Consider the following 27561-nt stretch of genomic DNA (forward strand, 5'->3'; position numbering starts at 1 on the left):
TGTGAATCAAGATTGGAGGTCCGGAGCCCAAATCTGCGTATTTATTCCGGTCCGAAAAGCATTTTTGTGATAATATTCAAGCTTTTTGCAACATAACTTGCTTTTTGACTGCGGGCTTTGTGAAAGCGAACCCAATTGTTCATCGTTCATTCTGCATGTATCCGAATCAAATATATCACGGACGAAGCCACGCGAAGGAGGCGAGAGCAGAATTTGTTTCACTTTTCAATTCTTTTATTATAATTCATACTCACTATACATGATCTGCGGCTCCCTACCTCTGGGACTAGATCCTTCTTTGGATTTCTTTCGATCTCTAAATCTTTCGATCTTCAACCCCAACCCCAACCTTTCGACACCAAATCCCCAACTTAACCTCAATCACATCTTTTCAACAGAGAAACTTCGTAATACTCCAGTTCTCTGGATCTTGCAAGCCAATTCAAGTCCCTTAGTCCATTCAGGATCCTCAACAAACAACTTTTACGAACTCGAAAGGACAGCTTCCTCCGATCTACTATCTCGGCCTCATCCTTCGTACATTTTGGACTTCACAGGCTATCACGTCTTACTCTCCCTCTCAATTGATCTCAGCTTTGATTCTTACGGGATTTCATTTCGTCACCAATATTATTGTTACCTCTACTCTACAATCATTCTTATGCGCCATCAGAAACATTGAAACAATGGAACAAACTCCGCCAGAGAGCAGTCCGATGACAGATTCTATGTTACAGCCTGATGAAGATTTAATACTGGACACCGAATCTCAATGGAAATTAGCCAGCATGTCTCCTAAAACAACAAAGCACAAATCTTACGTGGAGCGTACAACTCAGCCACACATCAAAGCCGAGGACAACGAGCTGGAAGAGGTAAATGGTATTGCATGGGTTCCCTCATCTAGATCTAAGTCTGCGGAGAAATCAGTAGCTCAATCACAAGTCAAGGCGGAGGATAGTGAGCTGGAAGAAACTGATGCAGTCGTTTGGTCTTCATCACGTGCAGGTTCTACAGTACAGACACACCGCAAGCGTTCAAGAACTCATTCTATGTCTAGCCCCGGTGTTAAGTTGGAGGGAGACGATGTTCGACTCAAGACCGAAGCTTCGGACTTTTCATCTTCAGATGAGAGGCAGAGCCCCTCAAAGCGTCGCAGATCAATCTGGGGCAAGAGTATTCCTTATGCTGGAAGAAGACTTAGTCGCTCAATCTCCCCAAAATTCCCAACCGTCCAAGAAATATGTGATCCGACAAAGTCTTCCCGCACTCCAAGTCCAGAGGCAACAGATTCTAGTAATGGAGAACTCGAGTATGAGTATGACTTGGAGAACAGTGACTTTAGTGACATCGAAAATGATGACAATAAGTCTTCTATCAAGCCAGAGCCTCCTGAGAAAAAGCGCCGAGAGAGCCCCATGAAGACTTCACGAGAGTGGTGGGCTCGTTCCTACCGCAGAAAGGCTAGGTTTTACAAGCGGAAAACCCGCAGAGCCTTTGCGAACGATGGAGTGACTTCAAAAATTAACAATCTTATGAGTCATAATCCTATTGATGATCACAGAGAAAGACCTGATGAAGAGGGAACACCCGGGGTTGAAGCATCCTCAAAGAAGGAATACTTTGACCTGGTTCTCAGGAATATCCGGACCGATGGGCGTATACATAAGTGTAGAGGAGACAAAACTGCATTAAAGATCGCGGGCGAGAGCTTTGGCCGAGCCAATGTCAAATATAAAGATGAAAATAGATGGAGTGTAAAGGGACTAAATACGGGTATGAATTTTTGCTACTCTAACATATATTTTGTAATCTAATGACGGGTTCTTGCAGCTCTTTATCATCATCAACTTCTCGGTGCAAGCTGGATGCTAGGTCGAGAATTTGACCCAGCGGGTCCACCGGGAGGGCTTGTTTGCGATGTGATGGGTCTTGGTAAAACTGTGGAGATCCTCGCAGTATGTAACATCAATTTATGTTTAATATCATGTGCTGATGATTTTTAGATGAGTGTCGGTAACCCTCGTCTCGAAGGTGCAGAGGGACGAGGGATAGGTCCGACTCTGATCGTGGTCCCCTCAAGTATTGTAGGTTAAAGTGCATGGGCCTTTACGAGATACTAACGTTCAGCAGTCAGCACAATGGGTCTCGGAAGTAGCCAAGCATCTCGCTGATGCCGATTTGAATGTGATCCTCTATTCTAAAAGCCAGAAACTTTCCAAGAATACACTTATCAAGGCTGACCTGGTCATAACTTCATATGACCAGATCAGAATGTCCTCACCGTTCCCACCAAAGTCGTGGCTCGCAGACCTCGCTCTAAAGTTGAAGACAAAAGGCAGCACATTAGATGAACGGACATCTATTGAAGAATGGATTGACGACAATCGCGAAGAGTTCGCCGAAGTTTTGCATAAGATTGAATGGCATCGAGTAAGTCGAGCGTCTTTTCCTGGCCATCGAAAACTCATATTGACACATTTATTAGATCGTTCTTGATGAAGCTGTAGGTAATGCCCAATATAACCCATGAGGCTCTCTAACATACTCAGCATTACATGAAGAATCATGAGTCTAAAACCAGTTATGCGGCGAGCGCTTTGCTCGGAAAGTATCGGTGGCTTATGACAGGAGTAAGATACTGCATAACATAACAATTGAACATAAAATTAACTTCTCACAGACACCTATGATGAACAAGCGAGAAGGTTCATTCTCCGGTGCTGAAAACCCTGTCATTTTACTTACAGTCACTAGAACTTTATTCTTACTTTCGTTTTCTCAAACTCGATGGCATCTCATCCCTTGCAAAGTCTGTTCTAAAGAACATTCCTTCTGTATATGCATAACTGATATTCTACTAGTTTCAACCGAGTTTATGGTGACCACAGAAATGTATGTATTTAACTTCGATAGGCATTACTGATGCTGACATTGGTTTTATAGTCAGCTTGCAACAGCCGACTTGATGAAATCCTGTCCCGTTTGGTGCTCCGGTAACTATTCTTCCTTAATACCCACCTCATATGTTGAAGATAATATCATGGACTGATAAAAATTAGGAGAACTATGCAGGATCAAATTTTGGGGAAAGAACTTATTACGCTGCCAACACCGCACAAGGAGAACCCAACTGAATTGTTCCGCTTGGCAACTCGAAATTTGTATCGGGCAATTGAAGCAAAGTTTCGAGAGATCATGGCTCAACAAGAGTTCGCAGATAGTGACCCGCGGAAAAAAATGAAATATCTTATAGTCATGATTCTGCGACTACGGCAGTGAGATTGCAGTGGATTTTTATTTATATCTATCCGCTAACTTTTTAGGTTTACCGCGAGTCCATTAGCTATCGAGCCGCAAATAAAGGTGATAAATTATATAAGCCCAACGATGACTGTTTCTAATTTTTTGCAGGCTTTATTCAATATTGAGGAACTTCAAGAGTTACGGAAGGGCATGAATAATTCATGTCCTGCTTTATATGAGCGTATGTCCCCCAGACAACTCATAATGTCTCATCTAACAAGAATATAGGAATGGGAATCTGGATCGACAGTTTAAAGAGTGGCCACGGACCCTCAATTGGTAGTAAAGATCTTGACGTACACATTTGTGAATCTTGTAACCAAGTAGCAGATGACCCTCAGCAAATTCGCAATGGTCGCAGGGGCCGAAAAAGTTGTGATCATGTCTTTTGCCAAAGTTGCATAGATATGAGCATTACTGCACAAATTGCCAGAACAGATGTGCGTATTATGATGACAACTCCATCAAGATCTCAGTCTGCTTACAACCAGTAGGATATTGTGTGTCCAGCTCATGACTGTGGCAGAGAATTCAACCAGGCTCGCATGATATCACTTGATTCATGGTCCACGGGACCAGAAGACGACTCTAGCATGAGAAAAGGACGAGATGCATTGGGATTTCTACCGAGATTGAGTGTCAGGTCTGAGTGGCTTGAAGATTTTGACAAAGGAACCGTCAAGCTTCCTCACACCCCAAAAGTGGAAGCTATTAAAAAGAAGCTTCAAACTTGGCGTCGTGAGGCACCCTCTGATAAAAAAGTTATCTTTGTTCAGTGGAAGTTGATGATGAGACTCACCGGAATTATGCTCGAAGAAGAAGATTTCCACTTCTTGTACTATACCGTGAGTCAAGACCTGGCATCTTTGAATTCAAATTCGCTAATATTTTATAAGGGGGAAATGAATGCTGAAGATCGAAAACATACTCTACTTGAATTCGAGAAAAATCCCGAGATCACAATACTTGTCATTGGCCTAAAAGTTGGAGGCGTGGGCTTGAATCTTGCGTTTGCCAATCGCGCGATTATGGTGTATGTATTCTTTCTATTTGGGTAGATCTATAAATGATTATTAATGAATACATAGCGATCTCTGGTGGAATTCTGCGACAGAGTCTCAGGCCTATGGTCGAATCTTTCGACTTGGCCAACTCAAGGAGACATATTTCGTGAGGTTCATGATGAGAGAATCAGTTGACATCAGGCTACTTCGCAGTGAGTCCAAAAACCCCTGTTAGAAAAGCGAACATAAAGATTGACATCCTTCTTAGTGCAAGTTTTTAAATCAATCATTATTGACGGCACGCTTGAAGGCAAAACTACGTTAACTTGGACTGAAGCTCTGTCCTTCTTGGGTGAAGTCAAGTGGGGTAAGTTGAAATAATCCATCATTTTTTACCATATCATTAACTCCGGTTTATAGGCGACAATGGTGATTTCAAAATCGATTCAGATTACGATAAGCTCGAGGAATGGCTCGGTGACTGGTTGAACAAGCAAAATAACGTCTAAAACAAAATTGGAAATCCGAGTAGCGGATGATGACCGAAATCTTCTAGAACGTTAATGCGAAAATCCTTCTTGCTATAATCTGGTCGAGCATTCGTTACCAGCGCTCCAGAACACACAGTACAGCCATCCTCTCTGGCATACATTATCAAAGAATCACGGAGAGCTTTACTGGATCTCTCGACAGGAAATTTACATATCTCACGGTCCCACAAAACACAAAACTCATATCTTTCTTGCAGCATCTCGCCGAGTCCCCATTTTAGTTCTCATCAGCATTTCAGTCAACTTTACCTAACGATTTGGAATTTCAGATCTAGCTGGCACCCATCGAGACATTCGCTGCAGAGATTTTCAGTCCGTATCGGGAAACTATCGAAAAAAATTGCAAATTTATTATCTTTCAAGACTACCCACCAAAAGTTTTATCCCCTTGCTTTCATCAGTATTCACCCCGCGTCACCAGTTTCCAAGATTCACCTCATCGCATCATCAACTCGACATTTTTGCTGTCATTACCAACAGTCTTCGGTCCCTGCTGAAGATGACCCCTATCATCAACGACATCTATCGACCTTTGCTCGAAATCCTTGCTGTCATCCACGACATCTAATATTCCGTGGCTAGAACATCTCCTATACTTAACGACACACGGCAACTTCTCAGCTAGGACGGATGCATAGATGAAAATCTGGAATTCCCCTTTCACATAAAGATCACATATAGCACCATTTCATTAGCACAACCCCAATTATCTTTTTTCATACAAATGTTTATCATGATCAATTTTCATCATATTTCTTTAAACGAAAAAAAGGACGCAAGCGAAAAGTAGTTAGTTTCATACACATCTTACCATCTTCGGGATATGAGAAAAATAATAATCATCTCTTTCAAATAACAATGCGATTTATACTGCGTGATATATGTGAATCCGATAGTGAGGTGAAACTGTATTTGTCGATCTCGTTGTCGTATGAGATCCTCTCAGTGCTATCACGAGTGTCTCTTTCAGGAATCGGAAATGAGTGGTATCTCCCTACTAATGAAGTCTCCTGATCCCTAGATTGGGAAGTGTCCAATCGTGAATCATATATACTCGGCTATGTAATACCCCAGCCAAGCTTTGTAGTGTGATACATATATCTTTGCCTTCCATCTCCATCTCCACTCTCTATCTCTAATCTCCATGATCTTCCTCTGGCTCCCCACCTCCCGTCTACACATTTCTTACCCGTATTCCTCCTCCCCTTTCATCCCCTTTTCTCCGCTTTCCTCCCTTTCATCTCCTAGATTCCCTCGTCCCCCCTCCCCTATCCATATCCATATCCATATCCACAGCCACAGCCACAGTAGCCCTCATGCCCCACCCCCATTCCCTCACCTCGAACCCTCAAACCCTCGAATCCGCCTCTCATCCCACTGCCTAGTACCTACTCTAGATACCTATTATAACAACCCAGCCCCTTCAACAATCACGAAAACAACAATCCACCCTCAAAATCCACAAGGGGCAAAAGAATTAAAGAGCGAAATCAGTAAGAAATACGAATATGATACTCACTCACCGAAATCAAGACCGACAATATCGATCCAACACCCTTCCCGCTCTTTCCCTTCCCCGTCCTTCTCCCAGATCTACTCTCTCATTCTGTGATCCAATCCCTCAAATATCCCACTCAAACAGGTAACCCCCCCCCCCCCCCATCATCTTCCCACCAGTCTACGCCAAAAACCCAGCCCAACACATCTCAACACCCAGCAACAGCGTATCAAAAAAAGGCAAGTCAAAAACACCACAGAAAAAGCAGACCGAATAAATTTGACAGGCAAGGTGCACGAAATCAAAATGGTATCATTACTGCTTTAATAAATTTCCCTTTAAGCACCCACGGTACCACCCACATATCCACCAATCCATCCCCCTTCCTCCATTTCATTCCCTTCCATTCCCTTTGCTTTATCATCCAATTCCCTCCTCGGAGAAAAAAAAGTAACCCCCACCCCCATCTCAAAAGAAACAATTGTAACTCAATGTAAAGGAAAAGAAACGTACTTGATATCCATTCACTCCCATGCCATCTCAACTTAGTAGATCCTATCCCATTCCAACACATCTCGCACCCCTAAATAAAATCTCCGATTTCATCTGCATAAATACACACCTAAATAAGAGAACTAAACGAAAGTCTTTTTTCACATTTCCTATTCCGTGCTTGCCACTTGCCATTCAAAACGAATCAGATACCCCGCCCGCATACATGCCATCTTCAATACCACAAAGATTCATGATGAGGTTTCATACCCCATCTCGAAATTAGAGTCAAATTCAAGACCCGACCTTCCCAACTTCCTCGTGATTGATCTTCAGATTCGGCTTAAAGGGGAAAACTGTTTTCAATCCGTTGATTCCGTCGTATTAAGTAAATTATTGAAGCATCATCTTCAAGTTCAATGAGTAGGTCATTAATGATCGATCGTGAGTAGGCTTTTTATCCACTCATTCCCAGAATTTCATCCAAATCCACTGCTGACCGGAAAAAATGGGTTTGCGGATAAGTTTTCATCTATCTCTCCCCAACATACCCTTCATCAACCTCTGCCTCATTTCCTCGCCCCCATCAAAACCACCTGCACTACCACCCGCCCCGTAACTTCCACTTCCCGCTCTATTATTCCTCAATAAATCATTTGCGCCTCCATCAAATGCATTGCCTAATCCAGAGCTCGTACCATAAATGCTATTTGTATTTGCGTTACTTCTCGAACTACCACTGCCTAAACTATTCATATTTGTTTGGCCATAAGCAGACGCGGATGTATGGCCCAAGGTAGGAAGATCGAGAGTGGGAAGATCAATGTAAGAAGGATCTGCGTATTGATTATAAGATTGTTGTTGATGAGTGGTTGGGGTAGTACGAGTATAAGATGAGGTTTGATTCAAAGCGGAAGGTTTGTAATCAGGCTGAGAATATGACGGAGTTGCAGTAGCAATAGAAGTTGTGCGAGGATTATAAGATGCTTCGGGTTGCGAATAAGTTGGTGAAGGATTAGCTAGGGAAGATGAAGTTCGGTATGACGTATCGGGTTGAGAGAAAGAAGGTGATGATTGAGCTATGGTGTGAGGACTAGCTGTCCGGTAAGAATTTTCGGCATGTGCAAATTGTGGTGAGGCTTGGGTCATGGTACCAGCTCGGTAGCTGTTACCCATCTGAGGTGATGGCTGATGAGCGCCATATCGTTGATTTGCTTGCGGATTTGAGGAATATTGTGAGACATAATTAGCACCACTATGATTCGGGAAATAGCTATTCGAAGCATTTCTCGGAACATTTTGTGTCATCTTTTGATTCTGATCATCGCGTGGGTGGCCTTGCTGTGACGTCTGATGTTGCATTTGAACTTGCTGAGGCTGTTGAGAAGTTTGCTGGCTCATTTGCTGTGGTGTCGATTGTGGAATCGATGCAGATTTTTGATGTTGACGTCCTTGAGGTGTGATTGTTGAAGTTGTAGGAGTGATACTGCGTCCATTTTGTTGTCCGAGATCTTGTTGAAACCTAGCATAATGCGCTTCCAATCCATCAGCAGGTCGAGTTACAGGTGTGTTTTGTTGCGTCTGTTGAATACTTTGTACTGAAGTAGCGGGAGAATCTGGAATAGAACTTGGTGGGATAGGAGGTGTAGCGTTACTAACAACCGAAGAACCAGGTTTTTTGCCAGTGGAAGGACCATTGATTCCAGGAACCTTTGGCTTTCGTTGCCGTTTAGGAGGTGGCGGAACAAGAGTTTCAACCATTGGAGGTACAGATTCCCATTGCACAGTGGAGGTTTCTTTTTGTACAACGGGAATCTCAGCAGGCGCGGGTAGAGGACTGATGTTTTTAGATGTATGACTAGTTTGCGATTGCGATCCTGACATATTTTGAGATGCAGTCATTGGAGCAGTCTTAGGCTTATTGGGACCACGCTTTCGTTTTGTACCGCCAGCTGTGGGAGTACCATTATTTACGGGTGTTCCTTGGGTCGAATTAAAACCAGTAGGTCCTTCTGCGGGTGTTTGAAATGCTTCGATAACAGCACGTTCCTCGGGGCTATATTGATCTGGTGGAAGAATTGAAGAAGTATGATTATGGTTGTTATTTGAGTCTGGGTTCCAATGTTCTGCCGAGTATGTGAGTTGTGGCTGGCCACTCTTATTGTTTGCGTCTGTCACCGGGACAATTGGTGATTCCTTCGTAGAAACAGGTTTATCGGCTACCATCTTTGCAACTGCCGCGGGTTGATGCTGAACGTTTTGTTCCGATGGCGCTGGATCTGCTACAGTAGATTCGACATTATTCAATCCACTAGTACTCTCACTCCCCGCGGGTACTTCCTTTCCCTTGTTTCTTGATCCTTTAGGTCTACCCCTTCTTCGCTTGCTTGTAGATTCAGTATCAGGAGCATGATTCTCGATTTGTCCTTTTAGGGGAGTAGCTGGTCGATCCGACTCTGCCTGAATTGGTCGACTAAAGTTTGGACTAGCCATTGCCGCTAATGGAAGTGGCGCTGCTGCTGCTGTTACCGGTATTGGTGGAGCTGCCATCGGAGGCGCAGTATTAACTAAAGCTACGGATTGAGGTAATCCCCAAGTTGGAGCTTGAACAGCAGGACCGAATCCAAACCCGTTTGCGGGACCAGGCGCTTCGGATGTACCATTCTCTGGACCTTTCGAGTCTCTCGGTGGTCTTCCGCGACCCCTCTTTCCCTTGGCAGATGGTGGTTCTTGTGGCCTTGGTATTGGTGGTGGTTCAGGGTTGGCTGAGAGGTCGGGAAATATTTCTGCCAGCCATCCTATAAATAATGCTCCAGTCTCTCTTGTATTCGCACTTTCAGGAAAGATACCATCTTCTGGTGGTGGTGCACCAGGTATACCCCCAAAATATGCCACTGCTTTACAAACCTGATCGACAACAGTAACTGGATTGATGCTTCTTAATAATGTCAACAATCGCGCTTGTTCGTATTTAGTCTCATCCGGAGTTAACGGCCTCGCACGTTGTTTGTGATCATCTCGTGAAGCAAACGGCGACGCGCGATTCCCACCTTCATTTTTTGCCGCCTCGAGTCCCCTCTTTTTCGGAGGAGCGTATTTTTCGTTGGCAGCAGCTTTCGCTCGTGATGCGGTATTCTCACTCGTCCTTCTTGCTGCAGCATCACGTTCAGCTGAAGCATCTTTCCCTGGTGCCTCTTTCTTTCCTGGCGTGCTAGCTCCCATGTGCATCACACCAAAATTGCCCTTTTTATTATCGGTCTTGCCTTTTAACTTAGATGGTACGGGATTTCGAACTCTGCCATCTTTATTGGGACCTAGCACTCCATCGGTAGCCTGATTCGAATTCAATTCTACCAACTCCAATGGCAACGCGCCGAAACCGCCTCTCGGCGAGGAAGATGATTGATCTTTCTGTATTGTTTTACCAGGAGCCACTGTAGGTGTAATATCCGTGGTATTCTGACCCGACGCAGGGCGCGATGATTGTGCCATCGAATTCTTCGTGGTGGATGTGATGTCGAGAGCGAATTTACTAACTTGATTCGCGTTGGGTGATTGTATTTTAGAATGGAGCTCGGTCGCATTAACGATATCGGTGTCAACAAATCGATTGATATGAAAGTGACCAAAATTACCTTTACCTGCTACAACTGAAGATAAACTAGATGACACTGTTGACATGATCGAGATTGAATGTAAGATGTTGTCGCCATCCTAATTTCTATTTTGTTGTACAAGGGAATTAGGTAGTTTTAGGGTAAGAGCTACTTTGGTTTAGGTTAATTGTTAGCCACGGGATCGCGTTTAACTGAATAAGCTATGGCCCCCAAAAATAGTAAGGAAAGGCGAGGAGGCAGTGTTGACTAGGGGAGAGCCATACGTATATGGGAAGTCGATAGGATAGACCTTGGTACAATAATACCTAGGTAGCTATAGGTAATAATTTGATTGAGATGGAAGAGAGTGAATGATGTATATATGACATTTATCAGTATTTACCCCAGAATTCAGACAATTTAGACAACTCAATGATTCGTAGTGGAGTGGGAGAAGAATAGTACGAGTATATCTTCAAGTTTTATAGTTAGAACTATACATCATTCACGAATTTATTATATCCTTTAATTTTGATTGACATATTTTGAATTACCGGATGTCTATTCTACTATCTATTCTACTATCTATTGTCATGTAGATATAGATAATCAGATATATTCATTCCTTATAAAGAGTACTTGTTATCGTAGATAATGAACATGTATAGCTAGTAGGTATATATACAACCTATTATATTATTACCTCAATCTCTCCCAAAGTTCCTATCTTCTCAGCCTACTAATTATTGTATATATATATACAACCCAATATACTTTCCCCATCTCTCCCTCGAGTTCTTCCTCAGCCTCTCACCTAGATCACCGTTATATATATCACAAACAACCTATAATATCATCATTATCACATCTACCCACTCCTCCACCTACCAACCCTTCACCAAACCACCATTATGTATATTGACCATCACTCCTCAAGCATATATCGTTGATCCCCAAAACACTTTATAGTCATTTATATACCAAGATGTATCAATTCGTTAAAACAAGAGTCTATCTATCTATATACTGTTCAAGACTACTTACCACCATATTTCCTTCCCTCTTCCCACATCACTACCTATATCACTACCTACGTCACTATATCACTATTTCCACATCCCAAACCACCAATCCAACCAACTCATGAGCACCTCACTTACTGCCTGAATAACCAACCAAACACACCATCTCACACCACTCTACACTTACCTAGCATATACCCATCAAAGCCTATCCAGTGTCCATCCAGTATTCAGTCAAGCCATCCCATCTCATCTCAGCCCACGCATCTCAGCTCAGCCCATCAACCCTCCCAAAATACAACCATGTTTGCGCCGCTTTCCCAATTCCCAGCTCAATCAGTACCACCCATACTAAGAGCTAAAACCAAGTCAGCCTTTCCTCATCCTTCCATACCTATATATTACTTTATACGAACAATTCTCTCAATTTGATAGGTTGCGAAGCGCAGAAACAATACTAGGTATATTAACGCTTACTAATAATACCTTGACACGAAACGTTGGACCAACTGTTTGTTTTGTTTGTTTTGTTTTGTTTCTCAATGCGAAATTAATCAACTCCCGGCCTAGTACCTACCTAGGTTTCTAGCAAGTGTTGTGCTGAACAATGGTGAAGATAAAATTCAAATTGTCTTGGTAACTTCAAGATGAACATGTATAAAAATGAATCGATTTCGGAATACCCTAGTTTGTAAATATCTAGTATAGTATTCATATTGTACACACCAACCATTATAATTTGCAAGCCATCCTTTCTCCAATTTTGTATTCCGTCCGACGTTTACTCTCATCTCAACAATGATAGGTTGATATGAAGCCATTAAATATCAATCGCAACAGGGGTGGCGTACCTATCCTTCTATCCCACCCAATGCAACCTGATCATTTCGATTACCACAGTGAAGATCGAATGAGTGTTTTCACCTCCAAACCATATCATCATTTCATACAGATATCTATGGCTTGACGTTCCACAATTCTGTCGTCCATCCTCTCTCCTTCATTTTCTTGCTATTTTTCGATGTTGTACTTCTCTTGCTTTTGCTTGACATGACGAGAAGCTCCTTACTTGATGAGGCAAGAGCATTCACAAGTTCTGGCATTCTTCCGGTTTTCGAGAAGAGTTCCAATAAATCTGAATCTTCGGCAGCAATAATAGTAGCTAGATCCATAGAAACCATCAGGTAATCACGTGTCAACATAGGTCCAGCCATCTGTAATGTTGCGATCCAAGCCAAAATAGTCTCAGGGAGATAGGTTTCTCGTAATCTTGCGAATTCAGGTTGATCTGTGGAAATCGTTAATTTCTTTACCGATGGATCAAGGAGATCTGCTTACCTTGTAGACTTGTTGTCAACCATCCATTAAGCAACGGGTCTGCACAAAGTTTAGCTGTTGGAAGGCTTTGGGCTAAGGCCCGCTTGAAGTCTTTGATGATTGCAATTTCGGTAGCCCTGTTGTAAGAATTTTAGCAATAGAACTGATCTCAGATACCAAGTAACTCACTCTTGCATGAGATAGTATAGACCCCATGCGCTCTCTATGCGATCCAAAGTCAAGGCCAATGTTTCGAGTTCTCGAAAGCTCTTTGCTTGCTCAACCATATACTTTTTAAGGTATCGCTTTTTGTCTGCTGAGCCATCAAGGACTTCAGTCAAATCTTCATTGTCTTCCGATTCCAAACCTGTAAAATCAAGACTCTCGCCCAACAATGCTCGAGTTTTACTCAATGCGATTTCAGAACTTGAAATTCGCTGGGATAAATTGAAGGCAGCGGAAAGATGCATATTTTCTAATAAATTAGCGTTTTTCGAGGAACTTGAGTGAGTACTTACTATAAAACCGTTGATATAGCATCCGGCCAACCATGAATGTCTCAGACCAAAGACCATCCACAAGTAGATACCACTCTAAACTTCTAATAAGTAGAAGGTCGATCCTGTCAAGGGTCTCGGAATCCGATCCCATGAAATCCTTCTTTATTGTCTTGCCTCCATTGCCATCATCTGTCAATACTTGAAACTCCTTAGGTGAAGGATAATCTTTAGCTCCATCAGGATGGTCTGAGAGGAGGAATCTTGACTGGTAATTTACGAATTGTTGAACATCCAATCCAAGCTCTCTCATCAATCTGATTTGGGTGACTCGTTGTTCATGATCTGTAATATCAATCAAAGTACGACTAAGTGTGGCGTATCTTCTTGCTCCGGAGAGTTGTGAACAATATAGAGGTATGAGCTCCCCTTTATTGGCAAGACGTAAGAAGCTGATGTATGCAACGATCACGTTTTCGATGACTGACTCCTTAAGTACACCACCCAAGTCTAGCCCAAGACCTCTGAAGATGAGGATAGCATGAGTGAAAACTCGCAAACTGTCGTGATCACCCAAATTGACATAATTGGTGACGTCCTGGTCTTTAGGTTGTTCATTCGTTCGAGGTATCAAATTTGAGGTGGTTTCGGCGTTTGCAAATTTTGATAGTGCCAGACCTTGTTGGTAAATGAAGTCTGCGAATTGCTCTCCAATCAACACACCTTGAAGCAATTTCATTGGCTGTGAGCTTTCCCCTGCAGTTCGAGAATCTGTCTTTAAGCTTTCTACCAGTCGCTTCCCAGCGACCGCATTATCTCCGTGGAGCACAACAGCGTCAAGTGCTCCAAAGCCCAAAGTTCCGTTCATCAATACCTGCGGTCCCGACTGAATGTAGTTGTCGAATTGTGTTCTCAACAAGGCATTGTAATGAGTGAAAATTAAGTCATCCCATGATTGACAAACAGGTTCGACGCTCGAGATGTCACCAGAGAGAATACCGTAAACTGCTCGCTCGTACTCATCATTGCCGCCTTTTCGTGCAAGTGCAAAACACATGCGTCGCCAAAGAGCACCAGATGCGATGTCCTCTTCCTCATCATCTTCCAATGACTTTTCATCCGGTAGTCCAGACATGCTGACCGCTCTCCATACTTCGGTTCGATCCATACACCATTCTCTGATTTCAGCTGGGCTTCTGCCTCGGCGGAGCATTTGATAACAACCCAACCAAATGGCGCGCTCGAAATATTCGTCTTGTACCTCTAGCTTTCGGCCTTGACGGGTTACTGAATCAGGATCCAGCTGAGTGACTAGGGGTTCAGTTTTGGTTGCATTCCACATCATTTTTTGGGTTTCATTAGAATTGAGGTCGACAGTTCGAGGCCAAGAGTGTTGATTTTTCTGAAGCTTGATAACTGCCCTGGTGTGCAACCAACCATGCGCGATAATATCTCCCCTCTCCGCGTTTTGCTGTAAATCCTGTACTAAGACGTCAATTTCTTCTCCCGATTCCTCGGCTGTATCCTGAAGCCATCGAAGCACAGTTTTTCGTTCCAGGGCTAGATTATCTGTCTGTAGAAAATGATCCCAAGCTTCTCGTTCACTCGAATACCGATTTAAAGGCGTTTGTTGAGGCTCGAATTCTTTTCCATTATCTGGTCCGGGAAATCGTAGGTGTGCCAATCTTCTCAAAAGGTCCCAAGTTTGCGCCTCCTGTTCCCATCTAATCAGATCCTTCACTGTTGTTCTGGAATTTGTTATGAACTCTTCTTCCTCGTCCGAGTTCTCCATATCCACTTCATCATTGTCTTGCGTGATTTTGAACCCCCTCATCTTCTTTCTCCAACTCAAACCCTCCATTCTTCGGCGTTCGGATTCATGGCGATCTCGTAAACGGTCCAATGTATCGAGAGCAGTTCTGTGATAAAGCTCAATCAAATCGAATGCCATCTCTCGTCTCTCGTCCCCATCTGTCACCCTTAAAGGATTGTAGCCATCAAGGAATTCCGCAAACTTCTCCACCTCATTTCCGACTCGATTCGCAGCATCTTGAAGGGGGTATAAGACGGCTTCTGTTTCTCCGGGACTTTCTAACATAGCTGGTTTTTCATATTCAACTACCAATCATAGAAGTTAGTAAATACAAGGCGCATAAGCATCATTAAAAGATCATAAGAGTTACTGACGTCGCTCTTGCTCTTGCTCTTCTCCATAGCGCGACATTCCATCATAAGAAGAAGGGTCTTCAGAAAGTTCTCTTTCAAATCTTGATTCCTGCTGCGCGTAAGGTTTAGCATTCTTGAATATTCTGAATTGCATTCCAAAGAAACTTACCGCTACCATTTGCCAACTTCCTTCACGATGATTCTAGAAAAAGGAATTTCAAGTCAGCTTCAATTCCCGTATAATTCAGGCTATTGATATTTACCTGAGACTTTGGTACATCCAATCCATTTGTGTGGTTATTCATTGTGGAATTGCGCGTTGACATGGGCGCCATATTTTACAATGCAATACTTGGAAAGGCAAAGAAATAAGAAAAAGTAGTGTACAATTTGTTTAATGTTGATATTATATGGACAGACCAAATCCTCAATCAACAAATTGAAGCTTCGGCCTGGGAACAATTTAGTCGCGTCCTGAAATGTCAGGGATTATTAATTTTTAGATGCGATCTTGACTTTTGAGTACCAGACGTGCCAGGTAAAGTTTAGCGCGATATACAATTCGACGCTAAGGAAATCTTCTATTTAAGAGATTTCTTGCTTGCAAATTTAGACATTTTCTCTTTACAATGTTTTTACCGCCCTTCTAATTAGAGTCTCGAATCAAGCCTTCAATGCTTGGTTAGGTCCATTGGGATCTCTTTGCGCGCTCATGATCGGCCATATTAAAGACTCTTCCTGTTTCCGTTACCTGACCTTTTCGGAGGTGTGAAGGATGGCAGTAAACTTGGAGAGTTACATCTTTCCGTAAGAAACTTAACTGTAATATTGATATGATGAAAAAGTGACGTGGTGATGATGTGTGATGGTATCTTATATAATAGATCTATCAATGTCGGGGTACTAGGAGAGAGTACTATGAGAGTTGCGGCATCAACGAATGGATATAAAAGCCTTCATGATCGATTCTTCTCTAGAGCGCACATCTATCCATTATCTTCATTCATGCCTGCCTCTCTTCTGATCTCTGCTTCATCTTCAACCGTAGCAAATTTGCCTTGGGACAGGAGACACTCTTTGCATCATCACCATTCTTCTCATAGAATGCATTGCAGCAATCATATAGTGCATCAATCTGTGATCTGCACTTCTCTTCATTATAATTGTTCTTTGCAAGACAATCTAACATGTAAATCATCAGTTGAGTTTCCAATTGGCTTCGAGAGAAAGATGCTGCTGACCTTGGATGGCACACTTTATCCAGTCCAGTATTGTCAGCTCTTTGCAAAAGGCAATATCAAGTGGTGAGTGCAACGTACAGCTTTAGAATGGCAAGGTTGTTCTGTAGTTATGTCATTTTTGAGTGGCTAAAAATCCATAACATAAACATTAGTATCAATAACTTCCAAAGAAAAGCAATTTGATTTGATAGAAAATTGTTATCACCATATTTAACCTGGGCTCTCAGCAAATGAACCACCAGATAGTTTCCTTTTGAATGAATGTGTGCTGTTGCGATAACCTAGGTTCCTAGATACTGTATTGATCTTTATACTGTACATGTACAATATTTGATCGCAAATGCGAAAGGTACAATTAATCTCTTTCAAAAGGGTATTTATGCAATGATAGATAGAACCTTGAAAGTCTGAAGTTATTGTAAATTCTTGTTCATTCGTTCTGTGGTTCCTTGAGAATCTTTTTATATCTGGATGAAAGACTACAACAGCCTCCAGCAAACTACACTACACCAATCAGAACCCCTCCATCCACACCACTCCTCTTTCCTTTTTGTGTTACTAAAGTTTAGCGTCATCAGCCACAAGCGTGAATTTGACTTCCTCACAATTCCTTACCTACCACTCGACTTGCTCTTAACCTTTGACCTGACACAACTGATAACTTTTAAAGACACTTCAAAAGCAGATCGATTTACTAAAAACAAATCTACTCCTGTATTGTAAGTTTATTTGTTACATAATGATCCTCTTTATTTCATAAACTAACCAATTCACCACCACCTACAGCCTCGAAACCAGAAACATCCACCCCACGAATTTCATCTACCCATTTTCCGAACTTCAACTTCAAGATGTCCGACAATGAAGGATCCCCAGCTGGCGAGAGACCTGAAGCCCCTGTTTCTGAGCACTTGAACATCAAGGTTACCGACAACAATAATGAAGTCTTCTTCAAGATCAAGCGTTCCACTCAGTTGAAGAAGTTGATGGATGCTTTCTGCGAAAGACAAGGCAAAGCACCAAACTCCGTCCGCTTCCTCTTCGATGGCAGCCGTGTTCAAGCTACAGATAGCCCAGATAAGGTGTGTACTTGATTATTATATTTTGTGGAGGATTTGATATTTGTATTCATCGGGGAATGTTTCTGTGCCACTGTGTCGCATCACTTTTAACTAACGCATCTTACCTCAGTTGGATATGCAAGATGGTGACACTCTTGAAGTCCATCAAGAGCAAATTGGTGGCCAATAAATCATCCCTTACTTTCTCATCCATTCCACTACACGACGATACGATACCATAACAATTCGGCATGCGCATGATAGGGAGAGGCGAAATGGTACCAGGGCTTAGGATAACTCTGGTTGGAGATGACTGATAGCTCAGTTCGAAGGAGAAGAATGTGTAACGCTGCGTTGGCAGTTAACATTTAACATCTTGCAAAGCGAAAACGATCTTCTCATCTGGGCTATTTTTTCCTTGTGTTTGGGGGATGACTCGTCAGTTTTACATCGCGGTATTGGCGTGTTTTAGGGAGGCGTCAAATAGTGTTTCTTCATACTTCAGGGCATATTTTCTGGCTGCAGCCACGAAGAACAGAATTTAGATGCTTGTTTTCCTTGGGTGGAAGAAAATGAAGATGTTCTCAATTTGTGACAGGATCTTTCAGCATCTCGTTTGATGTACGCTTTGGTTTTATTGTGATTCTTGCTTGATGTGTTTCTAACATAGGTTCTGCTATTGTATTGAGAGTGCATGCGCTGTGAAGTCCTTTCCTCACTGCCTTCATTTACTCTCTCATTACATTGTGACTTTGCGAGGAAATCATTCTACAATCAACCCCGATTCCTCGGTATGAGTATCTAGTGTGGATCTCCATCTTTATGAAGAATGTAAATCTTAGTTACTACCAAACTGGCAGCCTCAAATCAATGTGACCTCCTTACTCTGCGATGGTAACTTGTGCATCTACACATGCACATATTCGATGGGCAATACACCTCGGCGTAGAATGAATGCGTAAGAGAGTAAAATATGTATGCGTGGTCCGCCTCTTACTTCTAAGCTCTACACTTCGTGCTTATAACTTCCAGATCAAATCTGTCTTACCCCTCAACCCTTGTTCCCATCATCCTTCTCCGTCCTTCTCTCTTCAATTTCCCCATGAATCAAGCTAATCATCCCACACCCCTTTCTTTATTTTCTCTGCTTCCTGCCTCCTCTTCTCTTCCTCTTCCTTCTCTTCCTTCCTCCTCTTCATCTCCTTTTCCTTTTGTACCCGTTCATATTCCCTCTGTTCCTCTGTCTTCTTCGGTGCGCGAACACCCAATGCACCTGCTATAAGTCTTCGAGCTACCGCATCTGTTTTTTCCTGTCTGCGTTCTGGGCCCCGCGCAGAATTGGGGGAGGAGGATGAGGGGCCGGGGTAACCATAGGGATTCTCGAATTCTTGTGCAGAGGAATTGATGGGTTTCTTGGAGGAGGAAGAGGAAGGAGGAGGTGGAAAGTGTTCGCTGGGTGGAGGGGGAGAAATAGGGGTAGGTGGTGGTGCGGAGGGGAATGAAGAGGAGGTGGGGCGTAGTGTATTTTCTGTTGATGGGGGTTGAGTAGTGTCGGTTTCGGTTTCGGTGTCGGAACCAGAGGAGGCTTCGTCTTCCCAGGAGTCGGCGAGGGATATGGATTTTTTGGCTCTAGAGAAGGGTTTGGAGGGGGTGGTGGAGGGGTTGATGGTGAGGTTGCTGAGAGTGTTGGAGAGGTCTGGGAGAGGGGTTAGCTGCGGGGTTCGTGGGGGGAGATAGGAAAGAGAAATTAATTTACCTTTTGGTTCGACTGTCATGATTGCGATTGAATTGGAGTGATACTGAAGATTTGTGTTTGCTCGGTGTTCTTGAATACCTAGTAGGTAGAAGAATGCAATTAAATTGCGTTCAATGGTCCAGAGCAGGAAGTGTAGTGTGCGGTAACAAACGATCCACTACTTCTGTATGTCTTGACAATGGAACTTCAACTTATAAAACAGATGGGAGACTTTGCATGGTGTAGCAAATACTGATGTTAAATAAGTATCATGTGCGTAAATAAAGTACGAATTAGGAGGTGGTAGCTTCCTAATAGTAACTCATAACTCATGCCATCCCTCTCTCATAGAGTCGCGTAGCGCATTCTCCAGCTCGGGATATCCACGGCTAACCCGAAATGAATTCTCCGCATCGTGGATTGGTGGAATACGCTCTAGCTAGTCTTTAGCTCCCATTAATTATTGCTTGGATGGACGAACGGACGGCGCAAGACACCGAGTAGATACATATTAGGTGACGGGAACGGGAAATCAGAACTTGGGTTCTCTCATGTGGAACGAGTGATGCATCGTTTTACTAGTCTTTTTGGTACGAGCTGGGAAAGCGGACGTGAGTACATGGACGTACCGTAGAGGTCCAGAATTCAATGCAAGAGATCGTGCGTACCTACTACGTAGTTTGCTTTCCCCACAAATGCGAAGACTGCAGGTGGGTTTGGGTGAAGCTCAAGCTCAAGCTCAAGCTCAAGCTCAAGCTCATCGGCGTTTATTCCCGATGGGTGTTCCCGATGGGTGTTCCCGAGGTTCGAGGTTTGTAGCTTAAGCTTGAGGTACATCTTTTAATTACTTCGTAAACATCTATATTGATTATTACGACGGCGAGAGTATTTTATGATTTGTTTATACTTGGTAGGCTGACCATATTGTATTGTATATATTTGGTGTTTGTGTTTCTTTCTCAGCTAAGGACATATATCCGGACAGACAAGGTCAACATGATACGTTCAAAATCTCTCACGCGGGGTAGATTCGGGTACTCCAGCACAAGAACGTTGAAGCATTTCGTACGTAGTGACGATGGTAAACATACACATGAGGATAGATATGGAGAAACAATCAAGAATTTGAAGATTGGAAGTCACACTAGGGTTATATTTCAGGGTTTCACAGGTATGATGAGCAATCGACCTTTTTCTGAACATGTATCATGACTGATTTGATACAGGTAGACAGGTGACATCCCAAAATTAAGAATCGTCAATAATTCCTATGCTGATCTCAATATTCTAGAAAGGCCACAGCAAATGCCAAAGAGTCAATAGAATGGGGAACTAATATAGTTGGTGGTGTGACACCTGGAAAGAGCGGAGAGCATTTGGGATTACCAGTTTTACCTACTGTAAAGGAGGCAAGTATATCACGACTATGGATGTTAATTGCACTAACAACCTGAAATAGGCAATGGAGCAACTCAAGCCAGATGCAACTGGGATATACGTAGCAGCTCATCAAGCACCAAGTGCAATTGAAGAAGCCATTGAAGCAGAAGTTCCTCTTATTGTTGCCGTTGCTGAACACATTCCTATCCATGATATGTTAAGGGTATGATTCTATAGATTTACAATAATACGGAGCTAATATGTTTAAGATACATAATATACTGGACACTCAATCAAAAAGTCGATTAGTCGGTGCCAATGCTCCAGGAATCATTTCAGCAATTGGAAAATGTCGAATCGGTTTCCAACCCCTTTCTTGCTTCACACCAGGTCGAATAGGTATTGTCGCTAAATCTGGAACTTTAAGTTATGAAGGTAAGATACTAGGCAGATGGTCTTGATCAATGCTAATATCAATAGCCGTCGCATCAACGACCAGGGCTGGACTTGGTCAAAGTCTTTGTATTGGAATGGGTGGTGACGTATTGGCTGGTACTAATTTTGTGGATGCTTTGAAGATTTTTGAACATGATGATGATACCGAAGGAATCATTATTATCGGTGAAATTGGTGGTGAAGCAGAACTTGAGGCTGCTGCTTGGATTAAGGAATATAAAAAACGTTCCTCAAATCCCAAGTAAGTTTTCTAAAGACATTTCGAGTTATACTAACCTTCCATAGACCTATAACAGCACTAGTAGCTGGTGTTCATGCAGCTCCTGGTAGAGTCATGGGTCATGCTGGAGCTTTCACTTTACCAGGAGAACCTGATGCGTTGACAAAAATCAAGGCTTTCGAAGACGTAGGAGTTACTATGGTCAATCATCCAGCCAAATTTGGTAATGCTATGAAGACTTTACTAGAGAGCTCCGGAAGATCAAGTAGCGGTATGGCTACAGGTATTCATTCTCAAAAGCGAGGTATACATACCATGAGGGTACGTCCAACACTAAGGACTTCACAAATGAACATGAGACACAGAAGAACCATATATCTCAAAGAGGGAGATGCGTTTAAATTGCTCGACGAAAAGAAAATCATTAGAAGTCCAGCTGGCCACACTTACCACCTTGCTATTGGCATCGATCGAAGTAACCGATGTCCATGTTTAATAATACAAGGACCGGGTAAAGAGAATGAGTCCTCTACAAAATCGATAAAGCTTCCATTTTCATACGATGCTGCCAGAATGTCTAATGTACTCCATAAGTGCAGCTCTCATTTGGGCTTGAGACCTCAAAGTAGGTTATTGAAATCACTCATTTCCGGCTTGTATGAACTCTTCAAAGAAAAAGAAGCCTTCCTCCTCGAATGCGTCGTAAAAAATCAGAAAGAAACGAAACTAGAAGGTCATCAAAGAATGGTGGTCGTGAATGCACGTTTCGGTTTCGATGATGCTGCCTCTAAAAGTTCGAATCGTCAATCAGAAATTCATTCTCTTCCCCGCGCAGATATTCAAGATCCTGCAGAAACAGCTGCTGAAAAAGACGGTATAGTATACATCAAACTTGCCGGTGATGGCAATATTGGAACATTGGTGAATGATGCAGGGCTGGCTATGAATACTGTAGATGCGTTGGCAGATGTGGGAGGGAAAGCTGCAAATTTCTTGGATACTGGAGGGAAAGCGACGGCGGAAACGGTAAAGAAGAGCTTCGAGGTGATATTGAGAGATGAGAGGGTAAAGGTGGTTTTTGTCAATATTTTTGGGGGTTTGACTTTAGGAGATATGATTGCCGAGGGAATCCTTCTGGCTTTTAAGGAGTTGGGAGTTAAGGTACCGGTAGTCGTTAGGATTAGAGGAACGAATGAGAAGGAGGGACAGAGGATTGTAAGTGTTCTTTTTCTTTTTAGTTGTGGTCTAATTACTGTTTTGAAATGTGGTGAGAATAACAAGTGTTTACTGACTTTTGTCTTAAATTATAGATTGCTGAAAGTGGATTGCCACTATATGCGTATGATGACTTTGACGAAGCGGCGGCTAAGGTGATAGAATTAGCGAACTCCAGTGGAGCTTGAAACTACTTTTAGATCCAAGTGGTATAAATATATCAAGATCTTTTCGACGCTTTAGCGTCTCATCCGCAGAGATAGATATACTACCGGAGATATACCAAGGTGACGCGATCTACCAAGAACTTAGGGTCCGAAGAAGATTTGTATAAAAAATTGCCCTGCATGTTAGACAAGTACAAATCTTTCCTAAATTCGCATTGAAATGCTATCTCGAGAACACTAGTTTTACTACTGTCAGCCTAACATCATACCTGCTATTTTCACCGCTCAACCAGTAGTCGTGGTTTAAAAAAACAGATCTGAAACCCAATTCTCAAACTCATAGCGAGGTCTGAAGGCAATTCCACTTTCCAAACAAACTGTCTCGCAACTATCTTATAACTAGTTCCATCGTTTTGAGCAACATATACTCATCTAAGAAATCGAATTCCTTCTTTCACTCATCTAGATATCTGCTATCTCATCGTGCAAGCTGGTAACGAAGTTCGTTTACCGCTGATTTATGAATCTGTTACGCGAGATATCTCATCTAAGTTATTCGTCTAGTACTAGTATCTTGTGTCATGCTGTTATCATTTTATTACACTGATTTTGTGGTTTTGATGTCGTTTGCTTAATTTTGTTGTCTGAATTTATGGAGCAGTTGTTGTCTATAACTACTTGGAGCTTATACGGTGAACGAGATGTAGAGTTGTGTATAGGTACCTATCGGATGGAATGAACGAAGGTGTATCTGCTTGTTAATTCTTGAGCAGAGTTAGTTCTAGGATTACCATAGGAATTGTGCCTGTGCTATATAGTTCGAGGTGGTAATGAAGAGGTATGGGCTGTAGAGATAGCTTTTATACAAAGGCTGGGATGTTCATGGAGCCTAAATACCGATATTCACTCTGCTTGCGAGTCATTTGTGATTCACACTCTGTTATGTTGAGTAGTTTTCTATGTAAATGCGACTCGCTTTGCATATTCTCTTTTTATGTTACAATTGGGCACTTGGACGCGTCAACTAAAAGGGCATGGGGAGAAAGGGGGTTCGTTGCTCTAGCGAAATCTTTTTGATGTGGTTGAATAATTGGAGAATGTGAATAGGTTTACTTCCACTTCGGTGGAGCTCGTGTCGTATTGACGTGAGGGTGATTTTAGTTGTTGACGGTTTTGGATATTCGGATGGTAAGTCAAAATGGACGCCACAATTTTACTATAGTATACTATTGCCCACATTGGATGAAAATAATCAAGCTCTGTTCACTGGCGTTATTTCCATCTTGCAGGCAGATACAATAATAATCTGATTATTTTCAATTAATTCGAGAGCGAGTTTCTGTGTCTACACACTTCTAGCGAATTTTACTTCTGGCTTAAAACTTTAAGTAAGACTTCGAACTTCTCGTGCTAAGTGACTCCTTTTAGTGTATGGAAATGTGGTGGTAAAGAGAGTTACTACGGGTGGTGTCTGTCTTTGAACTGCAGTATTTATGCTCTGTTTGCAAGTCTTTGTTGGGAAGTTAGGAGAGATGTGGAGGAAGGTGTTGAGAGAAGAGAGGTGATAGTGTGTACCTTGATAGTTCAAAATATTCAATTCACTACATGTTTGCACAATTGTATAAATGCATTAGGAAGTGGTAACATCTAGTCTCTGCTTATGTGGGACTTATGCCTTAACATCTCTATCAGCCAAGTCTTTAGGAGGCACGAGGAAAAAAAGATCAGTGAGTTAGTCGATATGATTGTGTAGTAGTATTGAAGATAATTTACTTGCTTTGTTTGTGATATTAGGTGACCCGTGATATAGAATCATTTTGCAAAAATTGCCGCTTGAAAATGTTGTCCTAAAGGACAATAGTTGCATGTAACTTGATGTAAATGACTGGAACTAAAAATTTTCTCGTGCCCATGGTATTTTCTAATTTCTAAAGGAAGATCTAAAAGCTGTAGTAAAATATAAAGAACGAAGGAAGCCAAAGAATATTTTGAAACTACTGTAGAATACAAACACTATTTGAAGTAAAACTGATCGAATCGATCTGACTTAAATCACACTAAATTTGTAAGAAGTAAGAATCAATTAGAACATAATTACATGCGAATATGGTGTATAGTTTTGAAGTCGAGAGCCACGAGGCCTGTATATTCGCAATAAGCGCCAGCGTCCATCACGTGTATTCTTATTCATCTATATCACAATGAGAGCCCCTGAATGATTGGTGGGATATAACATGCCACCTTTTTGTCGTACACGAACTTTGCAACCACAGGGATCCAGACACGTGTGTCAGTCTTCAGACTAGCCCACATTGCCGACTTCTTCCAGCGGCCATTCTTCGACAAATTGACATCTCCTTTTGTGTAAGCAAAAATGCGATTGCTCGACACGAAAGATACGGAGAACCTTCGAGTGCAGAAATTCTCCCAACGGAATATCCCCTCGCACGCTATTCTTTCTCATAGGTGGGAGGAAGAAGAAGTCACCTTTGAAGATATCAAAATTGGCAATTTCAATCAGAAGAAGGGTTTTGCGAAGCTAAAAGAGTGTCGCAGAAGAGCCAGGGAAGACAAATATGATTGGGTCTGGGTTGACACATGTTGCATTGACAAATCAAGCTCCGCGGAACTTAGTGAGGCCATCAACTCAATGTATCGTTGGTATCAAGATTCTGCAGTTTGTTATGCATATTTATCTGACTTGGAGGAGATCGGCTCTTTGGATAAAAGCAAATGGTTCTCTCGTGGATGGACATTGCAGGAACTCATAGCACCACGTCATGTACTACTGTTTGATATGCACTGGCGTCTATTAGGAACGAAGGACGAGCATGCAGCTGCTATCGAACGCATCACGGGTATTCTCAGGGATGTCATACTCGGAAATGTTTACCCAGGATACTGCAATGCTGCCCAAAGAATTTCATGGGCTTCAAAACGAGAAACTACCCGGGAAGAAGACATGGCATACTGTTTAATGGGACTGTTCAATATTCATATGCTGCCGATGTATGGGGAAGGCTCCGAAAATGCGTTTCTTCGACTTCAACAAGAGATTCTTAAGCGAAATTCAGACCAGACGCTGTTTTTATGGACGGCTGCTCATGAGCCTTACAATCAAGGTCTACTAGCAACTTCTCCAAGTGCCTTTTGCACTCATGATGACTGCTTTAGTTGGCTGCCACTCTCTTCGAGGTCTGATTCCTGGATTCCATATACTTCACTTCTTCCATCAAATCATACCCCTCGCACTTTGCAGTACGACGAGCAAAATACCAGATATATCAATGGTCCTTTGATTGATGTACAATCTTCTTTTGGATCTAATGGACTACAATTGCCTCTACTTTTAAATGACAACAGCCATGTTTCACTCAGCGTCAACGGTACACTTCCACACTCTCCTATAATAATATGCCTCGATATTTTGACTTGGCATAATGATAGAATCTTTCTAACCTTGATGCCGGAACACCCCCCAAGCCCTTATACTTCTAGAATGAGCATAGACCGAATGGGAGCTTTTCGACGTCCGGCTTCCACAACTCTTGAATCCAGACCTCGAATCAATATGCCTTTATCCATGGAGCGGCAAACGATTACCGTTTCTCAAGTCGATACATCAAAATCCGGCAGTCCCGGGAAGTTTATATTTTCCCCCATACTACCATCTGGAATAAGATTCAGCAAGGCTTTTATTTTTCAATCTGATACCTCGAGCAGTCATTTGAATTCTTTTTCTGAACCATTTGAGTGTGTTGGAGGTGTTGTTTTATTTAATATATCGCCACAACACTGTAACCATGAACAAGTGATGCTGGCCTTTGGCACCCGGCAACGACTTTCACCATCCTGGTGCACTTTAGTTGGAAGTCACCAGAAATTTTCAGATTCAGAGATCAAGCATCTATATCCCGAGAAGAATGCTCTCAATTCTCGCTTGAATTCTCGTTCATATCTTTCTCTATGTGGCACAGTGCATTATGCATATATCAATGTTTTACACGATGTACATACCATACATTTAGATTCATGAATAGCTCAAGCACAAATCTTCTGTAAGATCAATGACTTGATCATCTTTTTGTTCTAGTGATTGATTCGAATTGGAGAGTGAACGTCTCGGTTGGGCTGAGGCTTGTCCCCCTTTTCATTAGCTACACTCAAATTTTCTAGGATTTTTTTGAAGTTACTAACTAACATATCAATATACTTGCTAGAAATTGTGTTGTTATATGTTGATTTTGGTATCTATTTTCTGGGGGCTATTCAGCTGATGATGCTGCAATCGGTAAAATATGAACTCTTCATTGAGATATTGAGGCTATGACTCCCAACTAGATAAGAAAGCAATAACTAGAAATTGTGATAAATTTATAGATTCGACTTGTAACATAACTATTGCCTGATTACATCGTAAATGATATATTTGTTTGCCAGTTAACTCATTGTTCATCTTAAAGCTTGGCCCTGTATATTGTGAGGATATAAGCTCTTGATACATCCCATACTATCAAAATAACCTTGATGAAAGATTCCAATCATTCATAAGGTAGAGCTCATGTGCAGGTTTATCTAGAAATTTCTGCTGGGTTTTAACCATATATTCGCTCTTATTGAATGATGGAAAGGAGGTG

General features: G+C 42.2%; 8 protein-coding genes across 8 annotated transcripts; 4 read left to right on the forward strand and 4 right to left on the reverse strand.

Moving 5' to 3' along the window:
• Window positions 1-686: 686 nt before the first annotated feature.
• Window positions 687-4819, forward strand: EAE97_002472 (uncharacterized protein; the record flags this gene model as incomplete). Its single annotated transcript, XM_038872983.1, has 19 exons — window positions 687-1776; window positions 1834-1958; window positions 2007-2087; window positions 2134-2433; window positions 2489-2506; window positions 2553-2633; window positions 2684-2708; window positions 2758-2812; window positions 2865-2895; window positions 2947-2996; window positions 3063-3278; window positions 3327-3366; window positions 3415-3487; window positions 3535-3746; window positions 3801-4151; window positions 4203-4339; window positions 4395-4522; window positions 4579-4677; window positions 4731-4819. The coding sequence occupies 19 exons, from the start codon at window positions 687-689 to the stop codon at window positions 4817-4819; spliced, it is 3201 nt and encodes a 1066-aa protein (XP_038736189.1).
• A 2560-nt stretch (window positions 4820-7379) lies between these two features.
• EAE97_002473 (uncharacterized protein) lies at window positions 7380-10532 on the reverse strand (the record flags this gene model as incomplete). Its single annotated transcript, XM_038872984.1, has 1 exon — window positions 7380-10532. One exon carries the CDS (start codon window positions 10530-10532, stop codon window positions 7380-7382), a length of 3153 nt encoding a protein of 1050 aa, XP_038736190.1.
• Window positions 10533-12425: 1893 nt separating this feature from the next.
• EAE97_002474 (uncharacterized protein) lies at window positions 12426-15754 on the reverse strand (the record flags this gene model as incomplete). Its single annotated transcript, XM_038872985.1, has 7 exons — window positions 12426-12757; window positions 12808-12923; window positions 12976-13261; window positions 13305-15401; window positions 15471-15558; window positions 15619-15651; window positions 15713-15754. The coding sequence occupies 7 exons, from the start codon at window positions 15752-15754 to the stop codon at window positions 12426-12428; spliced, it is 2994 nt and encodes a 997-aa protein (XP_038736191.1).
• A 698-nt stretch (window positions 15755-16452) lies between these two features.
• On the reverse strand, window positions 16453-16898 carry EAE97_002475 (uncharacterized protein; the record flags this gene model as incomplete). The annotated part of the gene is made up of 4 exons (XM_038872986.1): window positions 16453-16631; window positions 16691-16703; window positions 16769-16816; window positions 16896-16898. The coding sequence occupies 4 exons, from the start codon at window positions 16896-16898 to the stop codon at window positions 16453-16455; spliced, it is 243 nt and encodes an 80-aa protein (XP_038736192.1).
• Window positions 16899-17249: 351 nt separating this feature from the next.
• EAE97_002476 (uncharacterized protein) lies at window positions 17250-18408 on the forward strand. The gene is made up of 3 exons (XM_038872987.1): window positions 17250-17409; window positions 17477-17772; window positions 17882-18408. The coding sequence occupies exons 2-3, from the start codon at window positions 17542-17544 to the stop codon at window positions 17939-17941; spliced, it is 291 nt and encodes a 96-aa protein (XP_038736193.1). The 5' UTR covers window positions 17250-17409; window positions 17477-17541; the 3' UTR covers window positions 17942-18408.
• Window positions 18409-18863: 455 nt separating this feature from the next.
• EAE97_002477 (uncharacterized protein) lies at window positions 18864-19526 on the reverse strand (the record flags this gene model as incomplete). The annotated part of the gene is made up of 2 exons (XM_038872988.1): window positions 18864-19447; window positions 19508-19526. The coding sequence occupies 2 exons, from the start codon at window positions 19524-19526 to the stop codon at window positions 18864-18866; spliced, it is 603 nt and encodes a 200-aa protein (XP_038736194.1).
• A 956-nt stretch (window positions 19527-20482) lies between these two features.
• EAE97_002478 (uncharacterized protein) lies at window positions 20483-22945 on the forward strand (the record flags this gene model as incomplete). The annotated part of the gene is made up of 7 exons (XM_038872989.1): window positions 20483-20689; window positions 20782-20886; window positions 20946-21089; window positions 21136-21301; window positions 21347-21563; window positions 21608-22757; window positions 22853-22945. 7 exons carry the CDS (start codon window positions 20483-20485, stop codon window positions 22943-22945), a joined length of 2082 nt encoding a protein of 693 aa, XP_038736195.1.
• A 2353-nt stretch (window positions 22946-25298) lies between these two features.
• EAE97_002479 (uncharacterized protein) lies at window positions 25299-26960 on the forward strand (the record flags this gene model as incomplete). Its single annotated transcript, XM_038872990.1, has 1 exon — window positions 25299-26960. The coding sequence occupies one exon, from the start codon at window positions 25299-25301 to the stop codon at window positions 26958-26960; it is 1662 nt and encodes a 553-aa protein (XP_038736196.1).
• Window positions 26961-27561: the final 601 nt, after the last annotated feature.

The sequence above is a fragment of the Botrytis byssoidea genome (assembly GCF_014898295.1).
Source record: "Botrytis byssoidea strain MUCL 94 chromosome Unknown BBYS_004, whole genome shotgun sequence".
Classification (NCBI taxonomy): domain Eukaryota; kingdom Fungi; phylum Ascomycota; class Leotiomycetes; order Helotiales; family Sclerotiniaceae; genus Botrytis; species Botrytis byssoidea.

Bases quoted from the DNA above. Each gene is read 5' to 3' on its own strand.
- EAE97_002476 (XM_038872987.1), top strand. From the start codon at position 17,542: ATGTCCGACAATGAAGGATCCCCAGCTGGCGAGAGACCTGAAGCCCCT. The intron at 17,773-17,881 runs GTGTGTACTTGA...ATCTTACCTCAG, and splicing joins CTACAGATAGCCCAGATAAG to TTGGATATGCAAGATGGTGA.